The 25,015-nt window shown below is 37.8% G+C and overlaps 1 protein-coding gene across 1 annotated transcript; it reads right to left on the bottom strand.

Annotated features, from left to right (window-relative positions):
• Window positions 1-1,643: 1,643 nt before the first annotated feature.
• Window positions 1,644-22,879, bottom strand: LOC131939364 (uncharacterized). Its single transcript, XM_059297653.1, has 12 exons — window positions 22,777-22,879; window positions 17,324-17,457; window positions 15,873-15,959; window positions 14,031-14,229; window positions 10,833-10,911; window positions 10,346-10,477; window positions 7,155-7,307; window positions 5,839-6,027; window positions 5,478-5,684; window positions 4,177-4,353; window positions 3,589-3,738; window positions 1,644-2,362 (listed from the first exon to the last, which is right to left on the bottom strand). Exons 1-12 carry the CDS (start codon window positions 22,786-22,788, stop codon window positions 2,346-2,348), a joined length of 1,536 nt encoding a protein of 511 aa, XP_059153636.1. The 5' UTR covers window positions 22,789-22,879; the 3' UTR covers window positions 1,644-2,345.
• Window positions 22,880-25,015: the final 2,136 nt, after the last annotated feature.

Genomic DNA, 25,015 nt, shown 5'->3' with positions numbered 1-25,015 from the left:
AGCCCATCTTTTCAATTGATGTTTCTCCGTTGTGAGAACTTTCCTGTTTTTGTCCTTGATAGTACAAGATCTATTTGCTATTCCGCCTGTTAGAGTCCTGATAATCTGGTAGACTGTTCTGCTATCTCCAATATCAGCTGCAGCCTGTGCTTTTGTGGCCATTGTGTCTACATAGTTTCTTTTATCCTTCCTAGCATTCCTTTTTACCTATTTTTGCAGTCTTCTATATTCTACATCTTTCCGTACCCTGCTTTCCATGGTTCCTGATAGTGTTTTAATTTTGGCTTCTCTTCTCTTTTCAAGAGATTCCAAGTATCGTTTGATATCCATTCCTTCCTTTGTTTGTTCCTGTGTCCTAGTATGCATTGGCTTGTTTTCGTGTATACATCCAGGATCTTCTTGCATTGAGTATTGGTGCCCTCTTCTGATAGGTTCTCGAGTAGACTAAATCTATATTTAACATAAGTTTTAAAAATGATATTGAAATATCTCGTATATTTCAACATTTGTATTAAACCACTTGGTTCCTTTCTTCCATTGGGCAGATAAAGTAGAGTGCATGTTTCTTTACCTCGACCTAGGATGCGATAATGTGGTCAGCACTATACCCAGCCACCCTTACTTTCCCTTACTTGAGTCAGGTACCCATCAGAGCTAGGTGGAATCCGGGAAGTTCTTCTAACTTGAACCTGGATTCGAACTAGTGAATTTCGAGTCCAAGCAATCTACCGCTAGGCCACGCCGTTGGAAGTACTAAAACTAAATTAGAAGGAATAGTGTTGATGTAGATTGATACTCTGCTAATTATAGATTGTGAGCATGCTAGGTATAAAGATTTAGGTGTTCGATATCAAGAAAACATGTCTTTCCCTGGCGGAACCCTTTTCACTCCCATTTAACAGCCAATATTCCTAACCGTCGACAATATGTTTGATTAATACAACAGATCCAAGCGATTGTTAACTTGTATGCGGGACTTGAACATATAATTTCCGCCAACATTAAATATTGCAGCATCAACCAAACCCGTCATATACAAATGTAGAGATTTGAAAATAATATGCTGTTTTTCTTAATTGTTAAGATAATGTAGCATTGCAATGGCTAGAGTATTTAACAAAATATATTTTAAATTTCATTTCAGAAGAATTGGCGGAAGATGAAGATGTTATTTGAACTCAAGTTGGTTGCCAAATAAAAAAAATAAATGATATGTTTAGACTTTTGTTACATTTTTCGCTCTGTAAATTACCGATGCAAATAGTGTTTACGTTAGTGGTACTGCTATATACTTGAGCATTTGTTTAAACAAAAACAATAATCTAATAAACCACTTTTACACTACATTTAAAGTCATAGTAGTATACATTGTTTTAACATAGAAATGGGGCAAAGAAAACAAGAAAGGTCAAAGAAAACTTAAAGCAGAAAAACAAATGACAAAAGCGAGGACCATCTATATATATATATATATATATATATATATATATATATATATATATATATATATATATATATATATATATATATATATATATATACGTTTTTGTACACAGTTGAATTAATATTAATTTTAATAACAAAAGAGCAATTTTTAAAATATACAAATTTCAGTTTAGAATGTCAATGTTAGACGAGTTTTATTTTTCTAAAAGGTACTTTTATTTATGTCAAATTATTAGAAAATCTTAGAAAAGACAAGGTACGACAAATGAATTTACAAAATGCGCTTCAAATGGTGTATCATCAACTGCTATATTATTACTATAATGTTATCATGATGAAAAGCAATACTTCTATAGGCATACTTTAACAACGAAAAGTTTTAGTGCAAAAATTCGTGTTAATATATTTTATTAAGTCAGCTTATTTTAAAAAATTAACATGGGGGACTATAGAGCGTATATTCTATCACCATCTGTTCAGTTTTTGCGTCTATAACTTTGGTAACATCAAATACCTTCTGCAGAAGCTGATCGAGATATTGTTAACGCTTCAAAATTGTTTTTATGCGAAATAAGCTCTCTATAAACCAAAATTAAAATAGAAGACGCTGACTTCAAAATTATTTCAAGTGCAAAAACAAATCATTTTTTTAATAATAACACATGTAACGGCATTTTATTCAGTAAATTATTCTACCCAATTTAAAGCTGCATAAAGTTAGCATTGAATACACAGGGTCGCATATTGCACAACGCGTTAATAGCATGATGAACAGAATTAATGCTACTTTAGGTGCAGTAAAACAAAACTCAATATTGGATGAAGACGAGTATGGCGGATGTTGGTGGTGAAATGAAAAGTGAACTTGAAGTGTCTAGCCCAATATGAACGTTAGGATCTTATTCGTCGACATAATCTGAGGAGTACAAAAAGTGTAATGGAAATTAAACACTGGATTTGTTGTGTTTTTTTAAATCTAAGAATTTAAAATATTGTTTTGTGTGAAATGAAAAATAACTTTTTTAACTGCTGTATAGAGTAATTCATGAATGCTCGTAGAAATAATGCGTTAAGAAGAATCGTGCATTGTTTGTGTTTCATTCACTATGGATTTTACGATCAATGACTTAAATCACATGTGAAACTAAACAACTTAACGTGTTGAGTTAGTATTATCTAATCTGAAACAATTATTTTTAAAAATTTTAATACATTAAGTACATAGTGGTATGTTGAAAAATAACTATATAAAAAATGCACTTTATGCCAATTTTCAATACTATCACAAGGTACAATTACATATTGACGTGCTGACTGTTATTAAATAACCTTACATATTGATGTGGTAACTGTTATTAAATAACCTTACATATTGATGTGCCAACTGCCATAAAAACCATCCATATTGACGGGCTAACTGCTACAGAAAACCAAATATTTACGGCTAACTGCTACAGAAAACCTTACATATTGACGTGCTAAATCTATAGAAAACCAAATATTTACGGCTAACTGCTACAGAAAACCTTACATATTGACGTGCTAACTGCTATTGAAAACCTTACATATTGACGTTCTAACTCTATAGAAAACCTTACATATTGACGGGCTAACTGCTACAGAAAACCATACATATTGACGTTCTAACTCTATAGAAAACCTTACATATTGACGGGCTAACTGCTACAGGAAACCAAATATTTACGGCTAACTGCTACAGAAAAACTTACATATTGACGTGCTAAATCTATAGAAAACCTTACATATTGACGTTCTAAATCTATAGAAAACCAAATATTTACGGCTAACTGCTACAGAAAACCAAATATTTACGGCTAACTGCTACAGAAAACCAAATATTTACGGCTAACTGCTACAGAAAACCTTACATATTGACGGGCTAACTGCTACAGAAAACCTTACATATTGACGTGCTAACTCTATAGAAAACCTTACATATTGACGTGCTAATTCTACAGAAAACCTTACATATTGACGTGCTAACTCTATAGAAAACCTTACATATTGACGTGCTAAATCTATAGAAAACCTTACATATTGACCGCCTAACTCTACAGAAAACCTTACATATTGACGTGCTAACTCTATAGAAAACCCTCCATATTGACGCGCTGCTCTCACCTCGTCTAGTCGATCGCTTCCTGTAACACACGAAAGCGACAACCAATACAACGAAGAAGACTGCCACCCCGATGTACAGAAACGGCGAATCTGATATCTCATCTTTAGACGTGTCGCTTTTGCTGAGTTCAGAATCAAATGCTGCGATATCTAAACAGACGCAACGCGTAATAAGTATTTAACTATTAGAGTTGTATTTGGTATCAATAAACACACAAAAATAAAAAAAATAGTAGAGCGTTTTATCGAAAGCAGAAAAAAAACTAAATTAATAACGCCTGTTTGAAGTCAAGTGTTTCTTCCAGACTTTTTTTCCGGGGGGGGGGATGGGGAATGGAGGGAGAGGGGCGGACATTGGTAAAGTATGTTATTTATATAAATTCCATTTCGTTCGGTCAGGGTGGGTAGGGGAAGGGGGCGGTAGACTTTCTTCGTGGGGGACATGGGTAAAAGTATATGTTATCTATATAAAATCCCAATCAGTTCCGTCGGTGTGGGGTGGGGGCGGTAGACTTTCTTCGTGGGGGGGGGGGGGGGTTGGATGCCTCTGTTCATGCCTATTCTTACTAAAGAACGTGGTATTATTACCTGTATAAATCTCAATTTCGCAAATTGAAAATTGAGTGGATTTTGTTTGGAGGGTTAGGAATATAACAAGTCGGTTGAGTTGAATGATGCCCGCTCGTTTCGGTTTTACCACCAGATTAACCTTGTAATCGAAATTAGTCTCTGTTTTGTATATCAGTTCGAATGCTGTTTCGTTATCTGAAATTTAAAAAAAAAAACATTTTTTTTTTAAAGATAATAGGTATTCTAATTTGAAAAGTAAGCTCTAAGGTATTATTATTTGTTTTACACAGTTCTTTTTAATGCTGCATGTGTCACAAGTAAGCCAAAAAAAATTGAACAAAGTCAAGTTAATTTTGGCTAGACATCACGGAAACAAACAAACATTTTTATCATGTTTTTAGGGTGTTTAATACATTGAAATGTTAAAACTATAGACGACATTGTTATCGAGTTACCGCTAACAGTTCTGGTTGCCTTGAAAACTACGAAAATTTGTGAAAACTATCACTTTTCCAAAAATCTTTAACTTCACTCGCAAAAAAAATATTATGCAAATCTAACGATTGTTTCAGATTTCTCAATCCAATCTAAACATGTCTGCGTCACTTACTGGTGCCACCCCACAGAGGCGTATCGACCCTTCCCGGGGACAAACTTTCAATTTTCGATTTGCACCCACCCCCTCAAACTTACGATTGGCATCTCTCACAAGACTATTTAACACTCGAATTAATCACTTAATTAAGTGGAAAAAAATATCATTTTTCTCTATAAATTTAGCTATTTTTTGCCTCACCCCCCCTAAATGGTGTCACCCGGTGTGGTTCACACGCCCCGCCCCCCCCCCTCCCCTCGCTACGCCTCTGCTCAGTAAGCAATATTAATACAAATTATTACGTAGCATCTTATTCTTATCATGAGCAGCTTTTCCCGTTGAAGGGGATGAAGTTCATTTCATGATTCAATAGCCTAACGTTTATGAAGAAATAGTGTGGTCATCACTATGCCCAACAGTCTTTACTTTCCCTAATGTAAGTTAAGGAAAGTAATAGCTCGCTCTAGACTACTGACGTTCTACTTACTTGAACCCCGGATTCAAACTCGAGACTTGCGGGTCAGCAGTCTAGCGCTCTACCGCTTGGTCTCGCCATCCCACAGACTTTGACATATCTCTAACAGATTCTAACACAAAAAGCCATTTGGAAAAAAAAAACACAAACAAAAAAAAAACCAATGTCTACCTGTATAGATAGCAACTTTGTACAAATTCTAACACAAAAAGCCATTAAAAAAAAAACACAAAAAAAACCAGTGTGTACCTGTATAGATAGCAACTTTGTAGAACAGTTTTGGAATCATGTCTTTTGTTTGCAATCCAAACCTAGTGCTGCCAGTGGCACCTATGCATGTTTTATATCGATCCCCGTCAGTCACCGCCTTTAAATACTCCTCGTTTACTGTTATATCTTCCATAGGGAAAGACACAACTGCAAAATTGGGGTCTATTTTTCGCAGAAAATTAATACCTATAGGAGTACAAAATAAAAAAAAAAATAAAAATAAAAACTGGATACAATGTCATTTACATATGTAGCACAGTTTCGATTGAATTAAATTTGTAATGTGATTTACGAGTTGTTTTTTTTTTTGTTAGAGGAAGAACGAATACTAGTACTTTACCTCCAGAAATGTGAAACGAACAGATTTGGAGTTGCTGTTTCAACGAGACAGTCATTTTCTTGAATGCTTTTAAATCCGCGAAAACAAGGTCCACAGCAGTATCAGTGTCTATGGTTGTTTTTAAAATAGCTTGGTACGAATCTGTTTTATTCTCCAGTAGCACCTCAAATGAGCTTACAGGTACGGACTCTATATATATATATATATATATATATATATATATATATATATATATATATATATGTGTGTGTGTGTGTGTGTGTGTGTGTGTATGTATTCATATATCTATATATAAATATATATACATATATAGGCCTATATATATGGAAGAGGGGGGGGGGGGGCTAACCAATTTTTTGCGGGGTGGCCCTTTTTTTCTAGTTCCGCCACTGATCAGAACACAATTTAGATGGAAAGAATTGCCTGGTGTTTGATGTACAGAGCTACGAATACACTCACAAGCAAAGTGGTGTAGAGAGGTAACAAAAAAAATCACAAACAAATTGGTATAGCGATTTACGAATAAAATTTAAAAAAACAAACCATTTGATGTAGAGAGTTACAAATAAAATCACACACTATTTATGGTACAGGGTTGCGAAAAAAAATTACAGAGAGCTACGAATAAAATCACAAACCATTTGATGTAGGGAGTTACCAATAAAATCAAAAACCATTTGGTGTAGAGAGTTACAACTAAAATCACAAAACCATTTGGTGTAGAGAGTTACGAATAAAATCACAAAACCATTTCGTGTAGAGAGCTACGAATAAAATCACAAACCATTGGAATAAAATAACAAACCATTTGGTGTAGAGCGCTACGAATAGAATAAAATCACAAACTATTTGTTGTAGAGAGCTACGAATAAAATCACAAACCATTGGAATAAAATAAACCATTTGGTGTAGAGAGTTACGAATAAAATCACAAACCATTTGGTGTAGAGAGTTTCGAATAAAATCACAAACTATTTGGTGTAGAGAGTTACGAATAAAATCATAAACTATTTGGTGTAGAGAGCTACGAATAATATCACAAGCCATTTGGTGTAGAGAGCTACGAATAAAATCATAAACTATTTGGTGTAGAGAGCTAAGAATAAAATCATAAACTATTTGGTGTAGAGAGCTACGAATAAAATCACAAGCCATTTGGTGTAGAGAGCTACGAATAAAATCATAAACTATTTGGTGTAGAGAGCTACGAATAAAATCATAAACTATTTGGTGTAGAGAGCTACGAATAAAATCATAAACTATTTGGTGCAGAGAGCTACGAATAAAATCACAAGCCATTTGGTGTAGAGAGTTACCTGATGTTTTAAGAACCACAGTCACCGATGACGTGTGGAACACATCAAACAACTCCACGTCGATCCGATTATCACTCGGAGTGACGCAGGTCGCAGGATCCCCATCAAACAATTCATGGGGTGTAGAGTTTAGCGCGTATACTGAGATGTCTTCTGTTTAGAGAATTTTGTAATTATATCTTGTAATTATATTTATATCTTAATTGACATGCATCAACTGACAGCAATTGAATAGGAAAACACAGACGCGATTAATAAATCACAAACAGCTAAGTAAGTAAATCTCAAGCAATATAATTTTGGTGATTGCATGTTAACGATACTTATATAGCCATATTAAAGCCAACAATTTTCCTTTTTCCACAAATCTGTGATTTTCTACCTCTAAAAATGCTTAATTCCATCTCAATGTAGATATTATCCTTGTCCAATAATTTTTCACCAAACATTATACTACGCCATAATTTATATAAATCTTTGTTATCCATGGAGAGATAATCATTTTCGTCCTAATTTATTTGGTGTAAACATGATTCCCATTGATTACAATTCACGTCTATTAACTATTTGTTTATATGCATTGCTTTAAGTTTTTAAATGTCAAATGTACACACAATGCAACAATTAGTATTCCTTTTACTAATACCGGAATGAATGTAAGTAATAATAGGCTTAGGCTATTAATAATATACATTAGTAACAACTTTTAGAACAACTTGTTACGGATTCAATGAAACAATAAAAATCTGTATGTTCTTTAAAAAACAAGTTAATAAAAAGTCTAGTGACAATTTAAGCGCAATTTCCTTAATTAATTTTTTGTGACCGAACAAAAGGATATTTTTGAAAACTTTCTTCGGCAATATTGTTCTAAGTTATGGCAGGAATCGATTGGTAAATGTTCAAGTCGCTAAGTGGTCTGGTTGCCGAGATATGGGCCAAAAACTGCATTTGTTCGAGTTTTTTTTTGGCTTTTCCGGGAAATCCAGGAAGGAATTCCGGGAATTTTTTTGGCCCACAATCATCTTCGGAACTTGCTTAACATATTTGCTTTTGGAACTAGTCCTCGATATTGCTTCGTTGAGGCGGAGATATGACTTAAAGACGACTTAAAGCTGCGGACACACTTCCATCCAGAAATGACGAGTTAATAATCGCAATTCCTGTAAGGAAATTGCGCTAAAAACATATTTTAAGGTAGGATATATTTTACTTTAAGCTAGTCTAGATCTTGTAGTCTGTCATCAAAATTTTATCATTTTAAATAACTTAACAGTAGTGAAAGTAAGTTTTTATGAATTTATTTTTTACCGATTTATTAAAAAGTATTCACATTTGGTTTGAAAAATACTAGCAGGCGAGAGCGAAAAACGAAAGTCGGTGAACTACTTTTAAACCCTATTGTAATCTGATTTTTACGAAGTATAGAGAAAGTCTTGTAATCGTGCAAAAAAATAAACCGGGAGTGATCTCCCCTAAACTTTCTCAAATATTCTAATATAAAACTACGAAAAATGGCAACTCAGGACTTAAACAATATTTGTAATCCATTTTTAATTACTTAAACTTTTTATAATAGAATGGAATCTCGTAGACAAAAGAATTGCACACCAAGTGAACGCTAAATAAAAAAGTGCATAATAGTGCGCAATATTATTTGTACTTTAAAAATTTACATTCGTTTTTACTTTCTCGTATATACGAAGTATAGAGAAAGTCTTGTAATCGTGCAAAAAAAAAAAAAATCGAGATTTTTGCAAATCTCGATGTTTTACATCTCACTGATACGGAAAAACATAATTTTGCAATCTTGTCCGTATGTCTGTGTGTCTGTGTGTGTGTGTGTGTGTGTGTGTGTCCGTGTGTAAACACGATAACTTGAGTACCGTTACAGCTAGGTTGATGAAATTTCATATACAAGTATTTTATCAAAATCGTAGATCCGTATCAACTTTTGAGCGATTTCGGATAACCGGAAGTGGTACTTTTTCTACTTTGAATTTTTCAAAAGCCTATAACTTGAGTACTATTTCAGATAGATAGATGAAATTTGATATGTAAGTAAAAGATCTAGTTCTCTACCTTCTGTCAAATTTTGAGAATTTTTCGTTGACCGGAAGTACTTATTTACGCTACTTCCGATTTCTCAAAAAACTAATGTAAATTTTAAAAGTACTAATAATATTGCGCACTATTATGCGCTTTTTTATTCGCGTTCACTTGGTGTGCAATTAATTTGTCTACGAGATTTTATTCTATTTTTAAAACTTTAAGTATTTAAAATGGATTAAAAATCATGTCTATAGCCCGAGTTCCCATCCCCTGTTATTTTATATAAGAATATTCGAGAAAGTTTAGGGGAGATCACTCCCGGTTTATTTACTTTCTCGTATATACGAAGTACAGAGAAAGTATTGTAATCGTGCAAAAAAAAAAAAAAATCGAGATTTTTACAAATCTCGACGTTTTACACCTCACTGATACGGAAAAACATAATTTTGCAATCTTGTCCGTATGTCTGTGTGTGTGTCTGTGTGTCTGTGTGTCTGTGTGTCTGTGTGTCTGTGTGTAAACACGATTACTTGAGTACCGTTACAGCTAGGTTGATGAAATTTCATATATAAGTATTTTATCAAAATCGGAGATCCGTATCAACTTTTGAGCGATTTCCGACAACCGGAAGTGGTACTTTTTCTACTTTGAATTTTTCAAAAGCCTATAACTTGAGTACTATTTCAGAAAGATAAATGAAATTTCACATGTAAGTAAAAGATCTAATTCTCTACCTTCTCTTAAATTTTGAGTAATTTCCGTTGACCGGAAGTAGTAATTCACGCTACTTCCGATTTCTCAAAAAACTAATGTAAATTTTTAAAGTACTAATAATATTGCGCACTATTATGCACTTTTTTTATTTAGCGTTCACTTGGAGTGCAACTCTTTTGTCTACGAGACTTTATTCTATTTTTAAAACTTTAAGTATTTAAAATGGATTAAAAATCATGTCTATAGCCCGAGTTCCCATCCCCTCTTGTTTTATATAAGAATATTCGAGAAAGTTTAGGGGAGATCACTCCCGGTTTATTAAAAGTATATAATATATAAGAATATTGAGAAAGTTTAGGGGAGATTACTCTCGGTTTATTCTGTTGTTGCACTGGCTTCTATTTGAGAATCATTGTTCTACTCACCAAGCAGGCATCGGGGGCCAAAGCTTCCCCGTCTACAGCTAGCAGAGTAGCAGGACCCATCTCTGTTGCAAAACTCATCGCCACAATTACATGTTGTCATGCATTCGGGGCCGTAGAAGCCAGACGGGCATTCTGGCATTAGAAAATTAAGAAAACAGTTTCGATAATGTTTTTTTTTACTGTTATTTTTTTTTTTTTTTTTTTTTTTTTTTTTTAAATTGGACACTTTTTTCGTTTGGGAAGTCTTTAATCACAGTTTAGTATGATGGAAACGTGTTCACGTTAGATGTTTCTATGGTTGCGGGTGAAAATGACGTGTGTGGGAGGGACCTCATTCTGGGAGGTGTGTGGGACCTCATTCTGGTACGTGTGGGAGGGACCTCATTCTGGGTCGTGTGTGGGACGGTACTGTTTTTGTGTGGTATGTATGGGGGTTCTTTTTGACTAAAGATAATCAAGTCAATTCGATAATTATGTCTGATCTTACCGAACTGGTAATCGGATGCTTCAAATAAAACTTCCGAGGCCGCCGTTTGTTTTGTCTTCAATAATTCTTCTAGATCCATCTATGTTGAATACATTATTAATCTTTTAAAGTGCCGAACTATGGTTTAGGATAATACCTCTGGGACATTCAGAGAGAGAGAGAGTGATTAGTTACGGATAAGGGTTAAGGTTAGGGATTATAGGAATAGGGGTTCAGGGAGAGATATATAGATAAAAACGAATACAGAGAAAGTTTGGTGGATTCAGTTTTAGTTAGAGATAGAGAGCAGGTGAGAGGTATACAAGGATACAGGTATACAGGTATACAAGGATACGGGGATACAGGTATACAAGGATACAAGTATACAAGGATACAAGTACACAAGTATACAGGGATACAGGTATACAGGGATACAGGGATACAAGTACACAAGGATACAAGTACACAATGATACCAGTACACAAGTATACAGGGATACAGGTATACAGGTATACAGGGATACAGGGATACAAGTACACAAGGATACAGGGATACAGTTATACAGGTATACAGGTATACAGGGATACAGGGATACAAGTACACAAGCATACAAGTACACAATGATACAAGTACACAAGTATACAGGGATACAGGTATACATACACGGATACAGAGAAAACATATGAATAACTATCGAGATATAGTTTTTTAGGCGGAGCTTTTATACAGATTTGAATTGAAAGGATATTGTAGTTTTGTGTAGAATGGTGGCGGGGATGTGAATTGATGGTAATTAACTGACCGGAGATAACATCCTGCCCACCATTCAAATAACAATTATAAGTAAGCAAATACAATTTTAAAAACAAAACTATCAGAAAATTGTTAAAATTATGTATTTCTGAATAAATATAGCAGTCAATTGATAATGGATCATATACTACGAGCCGACCGCTATTTAGTACTGGTCGACTACCTCTACTTTTGTTTTCGTCGTGTGGGTACCCCCACCCAACTGCGTCATACCCCCCCCCCCCCCACATGTGTGAGCGCCAATGATAGAGATACTAGTCGATTACCTCTACTTTTGTTTTCGTCGTGTGGGTACCCCCACCCAACTGCGCCATACCCCCCCCCACATGTGTGAGCGCCAATGATAGAGATACTAGTCGATTACCTCTACTTTTGTTTTCGTCGTGTGGGTACCCCCACCCAACTGCGCCATACCCCCCCCCCCCCCCATGTGTGAGCGCCAATGATAAAGATACTAGTCGATTACCTCTACTTTTGTTTTCGTCGTGTGGGTACCCCCACCCAACTGCGTCATACCCCCCCCCCCACATGTGTGAGCGCCAATGATAGAGATACTGGTCGATTACCTCTACTTTTGTTTTCGTCGTGTGGGTACCCCCACCCAACTGCGCCATACCCCCCCCCAAGTGTGAGCGCCAATGATAGAGATACTAGTCGATTACCTCTACTTTTGTTTTCGTCGTGTGGGTACCCACACCCAACTGCGACATACTCCCCAAGTGTGAGCGCTAATGATAGAGATACTAGTCGACTACCTCTACTTTTGTTTTCGTCGTGTGGGTACCCCCACCCAACTGCGCCATACCCCCCCCCCCACATGTGTGAGCGCCAATGATAGAGATACTAGTCGATTACCTCTACTTTTGTTTTCGTCGTGTGGGTACCCCCACCCAACTGCGCCATACCCCCCCCCCCCACATGTGTGAGCGCCAATGATAGAGATACTAGTCGATTACCTCTACTTTTGTTTTCGTCGTGTGGGTACCCCCACCCAACTGCGCCATACCCCCCCCCCCCCCACATGTGTGAGCGCCAATGATAAAGATACTAGTCGATTACCTCTACTTTTGTTTTCGTCGTGTGGGTACCCCCACCCAACTGCGCCATACCCCCCCCCCCAAGTGTGAGCGCCAATGATAAAGATACTAGTCGATTACCTCTACTTGGGTTTTCGTCGTGTGGGTACCCCCACCCAACTGCGCCATACCCCCCCCCCCCCAAGTGTGAGCGCCAATGATAAAGATACTGGTCGACTACCTCTACTTTTGTTTTCGTCGTGTGGGTACCCCCATCCAACTGCGCCATACCCCCCCCCCCATGTGTGAGCGCCAATGATAGAGATACTGGTCGATTACCTCTACTTTTGTTTTCGTCGTGTGGGTACCCCCACCCAACTGCGCCATACCCCCCCCCATGTGTGAGCGCCAATGATAAAGATACTGGTTGATTACCTCTACTTTTGTTTTCGTCGTGTGGGTACCCCCACCCATACCCCCCCCCCATGTGTGAGCGCCAATGATAAAGATACTAGTCGATTACCTCTACTTTTGTTTTCGTCGTGTGGGTACCCCCACCCAACTGCGCCATACCCCCCCCATGTGTGAGCGCCAATGATAGAGATACTGGTCGATTACCTTTACTTTTGTTTTCGTCGTGTGGGTACCCCCACCCAGCCGCGCTTACCCCCCCCCAAGTGTGAGCGCCAATGATAGAGATAATAGTCGATTACCTCTACTTTGATTTTCGTCGTGTGGGTACCCCCACCCAACTGCGCCATACCCCCCCCCCACATGTGTGAGCGCCAATGATAAAGATACTGGTCGATTACCTCTACTTTGATTTTCGTCGTGTGGGTACCCCCACCCATACCCCCCCCCCATGTGTGAGCGCCAATGATAGAGATACTGGTCGATTACCTTTACTTTTGTTTTCGTCGTGTGGGTACCCCCACCCAGCCGCGCTTACCCCCCCCCCAAGTGTGAGCGCCAATGATAGAGATAATAGTCGATTACCTCTACTTTGATTTTCGTCGTGTGGGTACCCCCACCCAACTGCGCCATACCCCCCCCCCCATGTGTGAGCGCCAATGATAAAGATACTAGTCGATTACCTCTACTTTGATTTTCGTCGTGTGTGTACCCCCACCCAACTGCGCCATACCCCCCTCCCCCATGTGTGAGCGCCAATGATAAAGATACTAGTCGATTACCTCTACTTTTGTTTTCGTCGTGTGGGTACCCCCACCCAACTGCGCCATACCCCCCTCCCCCAAGTGTGAGCGCCAATGTTAGAGATACTAGTCGATTACCTCTACTTTTGATTTCGTCGTGTGGGTACCCCCACCCAACTGCGCCATACCCCCCCCCCCATGTGTGAGCGCCAATGTTAGAGATAATAGTCGATTACCTCTAGTTTGATTTTCGTCGTGTCAGCTGGGAAAATGTAGAACCCTTGAGGCGGGTGGGCTAGGCCTAGGACGAAGCAGATGAATAACATTGAGTCAGCGCCAGCACGAACATACATGGTATCAGACATGTTCGAAACGTCTACTAATCCTGTTTCATGGTGTGGGCCGAGCGGATTTCTTTCCAACCAATCGCTCTCTCTATAAAAGCAACGTTTATGATATATTTATATATATATATATATATAAATATATATATATATATATATATATATATATATATATATATATATATATATATATATATATATATATATATATATATATATATATATGTATATGGGGTTGGGTGCTTGTGTATATTGTTTATATATATTGTGTATATTGTATATATATGTGTGACATATTTTGTGTAAGTATGATTATTGATCCCAATAACCAAATCACCGCATATCGTTAAAACGTCTAAACAAATCCTAAAAAAAAGTCACAAATTTACTACCCTAACCAGAATTAAAATGAAAAAAGACTTATAGGTTTACTTTTTTTAAATCAATGCGCTGTGTGCCATATATATATATATATATATATATATATATATATATATATATATATATATATATATATATATATATATATATATATATATATGTAACTAGGGGAAGTTACCAGACATAAGAAAGCGGTACAGCGCTGTCAACTTTGACACGACTGATGTAATAACACAGGTGGTGGCTGATAACGATCAGAAAGCCAGGGCGTAGTATCTCGGGAAGCGTTACGAAAGACGGTCTGTCAACTTTGATGTGACAGGATGCAGATGGCTTATTAAATCGGACTGTACAACAGAAGCGGCGTAATGCAACGATTACGATTACGAGTATGATAGGACCGAATATGATTACGGATATGAAGGGGATAAATAAGGAAGGCGACGGCTGAGCTCGCAGACTCAGAGTCTCTCTCTCTCGCTCGCTTTCGATCAGTCAGTCTGTGTGGCAGTTGGTTATTGAACGGGTTAGCCGTATTGTGTTAAGAAGGACGTTAGACATGTGTATTCAGTTAGATGAAGCCTAGTGAGGACTGTTGGGGGTCCGTTGATTCAGACTATTATTGTGAAACATCTCTCTTGATTCATTATATTATTGTGAAACATTCTTTGATTCATGTAATAAAAGGATCAATAATGAACCTGCATCTTCGAGTATCTATGCTGTGGTCAATGTTGTGTGGAATGAGTGGTTAGACTCGGGAAGGTCACATTTGGCGTTGTCGGCAGGGTAGCCAGAGACTCGTTACATTTGGCGTTGTCGGCAGGATAGACTCGGGGACTCGTAACATATATATATATATATATATATATATATATATATATATATATATATATATATATATATATATATATATATATATATATATATATATATATATATATAATATATATATATAGTGGACGGAGTGGCCTAGCTGTAGAGAGCTGGACTGCTAACCCGTAAGTCTCGAGTTCGAGTTCAAGTCAGTAGACCTTCCCTGAGTTCAGACACAAGTGCAAGTAAAAAGCTGCTGTGTATAGCGCTGACCACATTGTCCTTTCATATGTCGGGGTCACTGAAACAAGTGAACTCTACTTTACCTGCACTACAAACCGTCAGATTTGAAAGGGAACTTTACTTAACTACATATAACCTGGCACCCATGAACCAGCTGCCACCTCAAGTTAAAAAAAAATCATATTTAACATTCTGATCCTCAACCCGTGACAGTAGTCACTAGATAATTACGAAACGTGCACCAATATAAACCCCAAGTTCAACCATCGTATTCAACACAACACAAAGACCTACGGGATGATTTCATCTTCGATCTGGATTTGACCCAACATATTTGACGTTAGAAGCAAGAAATGTCTGACGTCACTGTTTTTTGGTACTCTTTAAAAGAAATACGGTAGCCATTAAGACTTGCACATCAACAATTCATACATGATTTAATTTATAATTCAAACAAACTACTATATAACTGGACTACAATATTGGCATATTTATAGCGTAAAGGTAAATAAACAGTTGTTATTTTTTACTCTTTTATTCTTTTTTCTCTTGTTTGTTTATTCATTTGACGAATTTTATTTTCTTTTGCGGATGGTTATATGAATAAAATGACACCATAAAACTTAGGTCTCTTACTTTTCAAAACACTATCAGACTTAACAATTGTGGGATTAGACACATTACTAACAAAAAATAATTTTGCAGTGCCAATATTATACATTAACGAGAAAAATGGCCCGTTGAGGAAGGATACAACGGGCGCTAGTTTGATAGTGCTGTCTATTATCTCGGTACTTTAATTTATACAAAATAAAGTCATATGCATATCCCTAAACCATGCACCTAATCTCATTCATGACAAAAGTCGCATTTAGAGTTTATTTCAGGCAACTCTACTTGGGAGGAGGGGGCTCCGCCCCCTCCCCCCCCCCCCCCACACACACACACTCCAACACATGTCTACCGTCCCATTCAACGAAATATAATTATATACTTTTTCCAGTGTCCGCCCCCTCCCAGAAAATTCTACCCCCGCCCTCGAAAATTTCATGTACCCCCACCCCTCTCCGGGGAGGAAAAAGTCTGAAAGAAACACTGATCGCATTTGTAGATCATACAAACTAAAGGAAGAATCAGGGCGGGGCTTCGTCCCTACCGGAAGAGATGCTTGAAAAACAAAAATGCACGCTAAACACTTTATAGATTAGAAAAAGTTCCCCCTTCCGGGGAGGAAAAAGTCTAAAAGAAACACTGGTGTCGCGCTTAGCCACTACCCGAAGAATTGCATTAAAGAAATGGCAAGAAAACCACTTTTTAGATTAGACACATTAATTAGGCGGTAATTTTATTATAGAGTATCGATGAAGAAATTTCTTTTGAGTTGGGGAGGGGGGGGGGGGGTGCTCAGACGTTCTTACGCGGGGGTGGGGCTTCGCCCCTACACGAAGAATTGTATGAAAGAAACTCTTAACGCAAACCACTTAGATTAGACAAAATTGCCTTTTTATTCAATGTTTACTCGAGAATCAATGACGTCATATTACTGTGTGCACTCTCCGGCTTGATATTATTTTCTACTAAATGACGTCATATTTCGTTTCCGTTTCACTGTGAAAGTTTTTAAATTGCTTGTGTTTTCTCTAAAGCGTTCTTGTCAGACAGATAGATAGATAGATACACAGACAGCGAAACTATTATTATAGATGGCTACACTTTCGCAGTTTATGAACACACGAGGAACTCACAATATAATGTATAAGTTGTAAATATACAGTGCCATTCTGGTGTAGCTTTCTGTAGGTCCGATGATACAGTATGCCATGAATGGAGTGTCGGATTGGACTTTTATGGTGGTTTTTCTAAGGTCCGACCCCGTTAGCTGAAACAAAAAAACAGAGAATTAATCATAAGGCAGAGGACGATAGTTTCGGTGTAGACAAGCCCAGCAACTTATATATATATATATATATATATATATATATATATATATATATATATATATATATATATAATATATATATATATATATATATATATATATATATATATATATAAAGCAATGTATGTTTGCGTGTGTGTGTGTGTGTCCTTTATGCATTACTACACCTCTCATCACATCGCCGTGAAACTTTGGGAAGTTGTTGAGAATATTCCTGGGGAGGTTTCTGCGAAAAAAAAAATTTCAAATTCGCAGGGGTGGCGCCCCGGCAGGGCGCGATTTGTTTTTTCTATATATACGGTATATAAAAATATAAGTCTATTTTGTTTTCACACTGTTCATCCGATAGACATGAAACTTTGGGGAGTTCGTTATAACAATCTAGGAAAGGGTTATGTAAAAAAAATAATTTTTAATTTCGCAAGGGCGGCGCCACGGGAGGGTGCGATTTTTCTCTATAATAGGTATATAAAAAAAATAAAAGTTAATTGCGTTGACACCGTTCACACGATAGGCTTGAAACTTTGGGGTGTTGATTAGGACACTCTGAGGAAGGGTTCTGTAAAAAAAATAATAATTAATTTTGCAAGGGCGGCGCCACAGGGGGGTGCGATTTTTCTCTATAATAGGTATATAAAAAAATAATCTATATATATAAAAAGCAATGTATGTTTGTGTGTGTGTGTGTGTCCTTTATGCATTACTACACCTCTCATCACATCGCCGTGAAACTTTGGGAAGTTGTTGAGAATATTCCTGGGGAGGTTTCTGCGAAAAAAAAAAATTCAAATTCGCAGGGGTGGCGCCCCGGCAGGGCGCGATTTGTTTTTTCTCTATATACGGTATATAAAAATAAAAGTCTATTTTGTTTTTACACTGTTCATCCGATAGACATGAAACTTTGGGGAGTTCGTTATAACAATCTAGGAAAGGGTTATGTAAAAAAATAATTTTTAATTTCGCAAGGGCGGCGCCACGGGAGGGTGCGATTTTTCTCTATAATAGGTATATAAAAAAAATAAAAGTGAATTGCGTTGACACTGTTCACACGATCGCCATGAAACTTTGGGAACATGTAGAGAATATTACTGGGGAGATTTCTGCGCTAAAAACATTTTCAAATTTGCAGGGGTGGCGCCCCGGCAGGGCGCGATTTGTTTTTTCTCTTTATGCGGTATATAAAAATAATAAAAGTGAATTGAGGTGACACCGTTCACACGATCGCTGTGAAACTTTGGGGAGTTCATTATAAAACTCTAGGAAAGGGTTCTGTAAAAATCATTTTTAATTTTGCAAGCGCGGCGCCACGGCAGGGTGCGATTTTTTTCTATATACGGTATATAATAATAAAAGTCGATTTTGGTGTGACACCGTTATCCGATAGCCATGAGACTTTGAGGGAGATGATTAGAACAATTCAGGGAAGGGTTCTGTAAAAAAATAATTTTTAATTTCGCAAGGGCAGCGCCAGGGGAGGGTCCGATTTTTCTCTTTTTACTGTATATAAAAATAATAAAAGTGAATTGCAGTGACACCGTTTATCCGATAGGCATGAGACTTTGGGGAGTTCGTTATAAAACTCTAGGGAAGGGTTCTGTAAACAATCATTTTTAATTTCGCAATGGCGGCGCCACGAGAGGGTGCGATTTTTCTCTTTATAAAAATAAGTCGTTTTTGGTGTGACACCGTTATCCGATAGCCATGAGACTTTTGGGGAGTTCATTAGAACAATTCAGGGAAGGGTTCTGTTAAAAAAAAAAAACCTTTATTAATTTCGCAAGGGCGGCGCCACGGGCGGCTGCGATTTTACTCTTTATACGGTTTATAAAATTTCGTTTTCACACCGTTCATCCGTGTACCATGAAACTTTGGGGAGATGATTAGATCACTCAATGGTAGGGTTCTGCAAAAAATATTGTTTTATATTGCAAGGGCGGCGCACCACCGGGGGGGGAGCGATTTTTTTTCTCTATACACGGTATATAAAAAATAAAACGCGGATGCGGTTCATCTGAGTGCCATGAAACTTTAGGGAGTAGATGAGAATACTCCCGAGAATATTTCTGCGAAAAAGAAAATTAAAGTTTCTTACGGGCGGCGCCATATAGGGTACAACTTTCGTCAGTACACGGTTTGGCGCCGAGTTTTAGAGCGACTAAGTTGGCACTTGGCATCCGTTAATCGAGCGTCCTGCATAGCGAGTAAGGGGTACTACTATATTCAGCGGTAAAACTACAACAGCCTTCTAAAAATAACTTTGTAACGCGAGAAAATCCTGTACAGTTTCGTCACCTTGCGAAAGATGAAAAAATAACGGCTTGAATATGAGGAACCTACTGTACAGTTTCGTCACTTTGCGAATGATGCAATAAGCATCTATTATTAGACGATACAGGCCGAAATTGAGACCGAGCATTTAATAATAGACCATTAGTAACGCTAGCATATTGCATCACTCAAACTGAAGTTGAAAACACGTCAAATAATTTTTTTATGTGTTAAAGAAAAAAATCCTGTTCATTTGTGTCACTTTAGCCAATGACGAAATCTGCATCATTGTTTAAGGGATGCTATTTGGCACGCTGGGTTATCCTATGAGCACGATGGCGCCTGTTAGTTTTAAGGAGCCAGGGGCCTTACGCTGCGCCAATGCTGTAGTGTAATCGGGGGATGGGGGGGGGGGGCTCCTGAGAGTGCCCCTCTACGTCCCTGACATATGGGTGGTCACCGAAGTGTGTTCTAACTAATTATTTTGGTGAGTGATTAATATACACTCAAGGTTTTCATGCGGTAGTGTAGGAAAACCCGTGTCCCGATAATTATTATTCAAGCGCAGGCATTGTTAACATTTAAATAACACAGTTTTAGAAAACAAGGTGACGCGTCTAAGAACATATGATTGGTAATGCATTGGTGATATCCTTCTAATATATTTCGTCAGACTTTATTCTATTCCCGCGGCAACGCGCGGGGGACGGGTACGCTAGTATATATATATAAAGCAATGTATGTGTGTGTGTGTGTGTGTCTGTGTGTCCTTTATGCATTACTACACCTCTCATCACATCGCCGTGAAACTTTGGGAAGTTGTTGAGAATATTCCTGGGGAGGTTTCTGCGAAAAAAAAAATTCGAATTCGCAGGGGTGGCGCCCCGACAGGGCGCGATTTGTTTTTTTTTTCTATATACGGTATATAAAAATAAAAGTCGATTTTGGTTTGACATCGTTCATCCGATAGCCATGAGACTTTGGGGAGTTCATTATACAACTCTAGGGAAGGGTTCTGTAAAAAAATACTTTTAATTTCTCAAGGGCGGCGCCACGGGAGGCTGCGATTTTTCTCTATATAAGGTTTATAAAAATAAAAGTCTATTTCGGTTTCACACCGTTCATCCGATGGGCATGAAACTTTGGGGAGTTGATAAGAACACTCTAGGGAAGGGTTCTGTACAAAAATCATTTTTAATTTCGCAAGGGCGGCGCCACGGGAGGGAGGGTTTTTTTCTATATACGGTATATAAAAATAATAAAAGTGAATTGCCGTGACACCGTTCACACGATGAAACTTAGGAAGTTGTTGAGAATATTCCTGGGGAGGTGTCTGCGAAAAAAAAATATTTCAAATTCGCAGGGGTGGCGCCCCGACACGGCGCGATTTGTTTTTTCTATATAAGGTATATAAAAATAATAGTCGATTTTGGTTTGGCATCGTTCATCCGATAGCCATGAGACTTTGGGGAGTTCAATATACCACTCTAGGGAAGGGTTCTGTAAAAAATAATTTTTAAATTCGCAAGTGCGGCGCCACGGGAGGGTCCGATTTTTCTCTATTTACGGTATATAAAAATAATAAAAGTGACACCGTTTATCCGATAGGCATGAAACTTTGGGGAGTTCATTATAAAACTCTATAAAACTCTAGAGAAGGGTTCTGTAAAAAATCATTTTTTATTTCGCTAGGGCGGCGCCACGGGAGGGTGCGATTTTTCTCTCTATACGGTTTATAAAAATAAGTCGATTTTGGTGTGACACCGTTATCCGATAACCATGTATGTGTGTCTGTATGTGTGTGTGTCCTTTATGCATTACTACACCTCTCATCATATCGCCGTGAAACTTTGGGAAGTTGTTCAGAATATTCCTGGGGAGGTTTCTGCGCTAAAAACCTTTTCAAATTCGCAGTAGTGGCGCCCCGGTAAGGCGCGATTTGTTTTCTATATATATATGGTATATAAAAAAATAATAGTCGATTACGCTCTCAAAACGTTCATCTGATAGCTATCAAACTTCAGGGACTAGATTAGAACACTTCAGGGAAGGGTTTTGTAAAAAAAGTCATTTTCATTTCCGCAAGGGCGGCGCCACAGGAGGGTGCGATTTTCTCTATATATGGTATATAAAAATAAACGTCGATTGCGGTTTTACGGCGTTCATCCGATTGCCATCAAACTTTGGGGAGTTCATTAGAACAGTATGGGGAAGGGTTCTTTAAAAAAATCATATTTAATTTCGAATAATAGACTATTAGTAACATATTGCATCATTGACACCGATGTTTAAAACACGTCAAATACTTATTTACGTACTAAAGAAAAAAATCCTGTTCATTTGTGTCACTTTTGAGAATGACGCAATCTGCATCATTGTTAACAGGATGCTATTTGGCACGATGGCTTCTGTTAGTTTTTAAGGAGCCAGGGGCCGTACGTGGCCCCTATGCGGTAGTCTAATCGAGGGGGGGGGGGTGCTCCTGAGAGCGCCCCTCTACGTCCCTGATACATGGGTGGTCACCGAATTGTGTTCTACCTGATTATTTCGGTGATTGATTAATGTACACATAAGGTTTTCACGCGGTAGTGTAGGTAAACCCGTGTCCCAATATTAATGATCCAAGCGCAGGCATCGTTTACATTTAAATAACTCACTTTTAGAAAACAAGTTCACGAGTCTAAGAATATAGGATTGGTAACGCATGGATGAATCCCTTCTTAAATATTTTGTCGGACTTTCTTCTATCCCCGCGGATATATATATATATATATATATATATATATATATATATATATATATATATATATATATATATACATATGCATATGTATGTATATCCATATATTTATATTGACATTTATAAACATATATGTCTGCGTATACTACATATATGTGCGTGTAAGTTTACATATACATTTGCCTTTTCGATAAAGCTATGCTAGTTTCTCTCTTCTCTTTATACATTCAGGCATTCACTTGTAGACTCACCCTTAACACCATGCTAGTTTCGGTCAACGAGACGTTTTGTACCTCGTCCAGTGTATGGATTTTGATTATGGTGTCTGGTTGCTCAGCGATAATATAATACTCAACATCGAATACGGACGTGTTCAATAAGTAGAATTCGTTCCACCAGTCATCTACTGTCAGTGTCTTGAGCATTTCTTAAAAAAACATAATACAATAAGAAGTATAGACGTTAGCTGTTTATGTAAATAAAAATACAACTCATCACCGTCGTTTACCGTTCTTGGTGCAGGCGAAGTAGAGTCTTAATATTACAATTACCATTACATACTGGGGGAATGTGTGGTCAGGACTATACCGAGCTGACTTATCTAAGGGTATTCATGGACTTCTATCATACTCGAAACTGTATCATAAACTCAAAACTTTCGATGAAGTAGTATCCAGATTTACCGCTTGATCACACGCCTATAACATAGCCACCCACTGTCCACAATAGACTTTTAACAGCGTCATCCACCACATAATTAGAACAGCGCCATCCATTACATGATTAAAACAGCACCAGCCACCCACCACATGATTAAAACAGCACCAGCCACCCACCACATGATTAGAACAGCGTCATCCATCCACCACATGATTAGAACAGCGCCATCCACCACATAATTAGAACAGCGCCATCCATTACATGATTAAAACAGCACCAGCCACCCACCACATGATTAAAACAGCACCAGCCACCCACCACATGATTAGAACAGCGTCATCCACCCACCACATGATTAGAACAGCGCCATCCACCACATAATTAGAACAGCGCCATCCATTACATGATTAAAACAGCGTCATCCACCACATGATTAAAACAGCGCCATCCACCACATGATTAAAACAGCACCAGCCACCCACCACATGATTAGAACAGCGTTATCCACCACATGATTAGAACAGCGCCATCCACCTTATGGTTAGAACAGCGTTATCCACCACATGATTAGAACAACGCCATCCACCATATGATTAGAACAGCGCCAGCCACCACATGATTAGAACAGCGCCAGCCACCACATGATTAGAACAGCGCCATCCACCATATGATTAGAACAGCGTCATCCACCACATGATTAGAACAACGCCATCCACCATATGGTTAGAACAGCGCCATCCACCACCATCAAATTCTTACAACCGCGTCATCTATCGTTTGCCATCATAATATAAATAAATTACCTGCTGGGTAAAACAAAGTTTTACCGTCGACTATTGTTTGGGAGAGCACTATAACCGCAATAGGATCATCAGTCTGGATAGTAGTGCCTAAAGCAGAAATATAACAGAGTGTATGAAATCAAGTAGTACACTAATGGAATTTAAATACAACTGGTGATTGAATGCATATTTTTTCTGTATGTTTTGTCACTTTTTGCCATGGTGTAACCCCACCCCCAAAATGGTGTAACACGGTGCGTTCCACAGACCCCCCCCCCCCTCTCCCCGCTGTAACGGACACCAATCTATCAGCCAGATAGATGGCGAACGCTCCCGGATTCGTTTAACTGATTACACACAGATGGCGATAAGCCTAAATAAAAGAAAATTGACACACTAGCTCGCTAGGACTCGTAATTGATGTCTAGGGGAAACACTAGAGAAACTAATGATGCCAACAAAACCTTTAATCTGCATATAACTTGTAATGAGTGTACAAAGTCGTGGCAGAACACTAGATTTATACAAGAATAAAATGGATATACAGAATGATCAAAACCCAACTTACAATTCGTGGGAATAAATAGTATGATACACTATCACCGCTTTAACACTTCAGAAAAATCACCACTGTATACATAACACTGCTATAAGCATAAAGAATTACTTATTCACAAGTAATATAACAACTTAATACTGCACGGCAACACACAGGGCTTATCTCTATTCAACGACGTCTGACCAAAGACTGCCTCGAGACACCTGTGGGCGATCTATTTATAGACTTAGGTAACATGGAAGGTCACCTTCAAATCATAAGACCATTGGTTGGGGTGGTCATCTGGTCTGAAACAATCAATCATCTCTCGATGGAAAATTTCTGAGTCTAAGACTCTCTTAGTAAGACAGCGGAAAAAAAACCGGTTATTGCACCACAGACCATATATGGTATTATAACAAATGTCAAACTAAAAATAAAACATTACTAGACCTAAGTAGGTCACACCGCTTACGACTCTGATATATTTAATATAAATATCATAATTTA

This window comes from Physella acuta, unplaced genomic scaffold (assembly GCF_028476545.2).
Source record: "Physella acuta isolate Inbredline_101_S28 unplaced genomic scaffold, ASM2847654v3 ptg000276l, whole genome shotgun sequence".
Classification (NCBI taxonomy): domain Eukaryota; kingdom Metazoa; phylum Mollusca; class Gastropoda; family Physidae; genus Physella; species Physella acuta.
Note: the sequence above shows the minus strand (reverse complement) of the source record. Positions and strands in the feature narration are given on the sequence as shown.

Coding starts and splice junctions, on each gene's coding strand:
- LOC131939364 (XM_059297653.1), bottom strand. Junction 10,478..10,832: donor AGCATCCGATTACCAGTTCG/GTAAGATCAGAC, acceptor TTCTAATGCCAG/AATGCCCGTCTGGCTTCTAC. Junction 5,685..5,838: donor TTCGTTTCACATTTCTGGAG/GTAAAGTACTAG, acceptor GTACTCCTATAG/GTATTAATTTTCTGCGAAAA.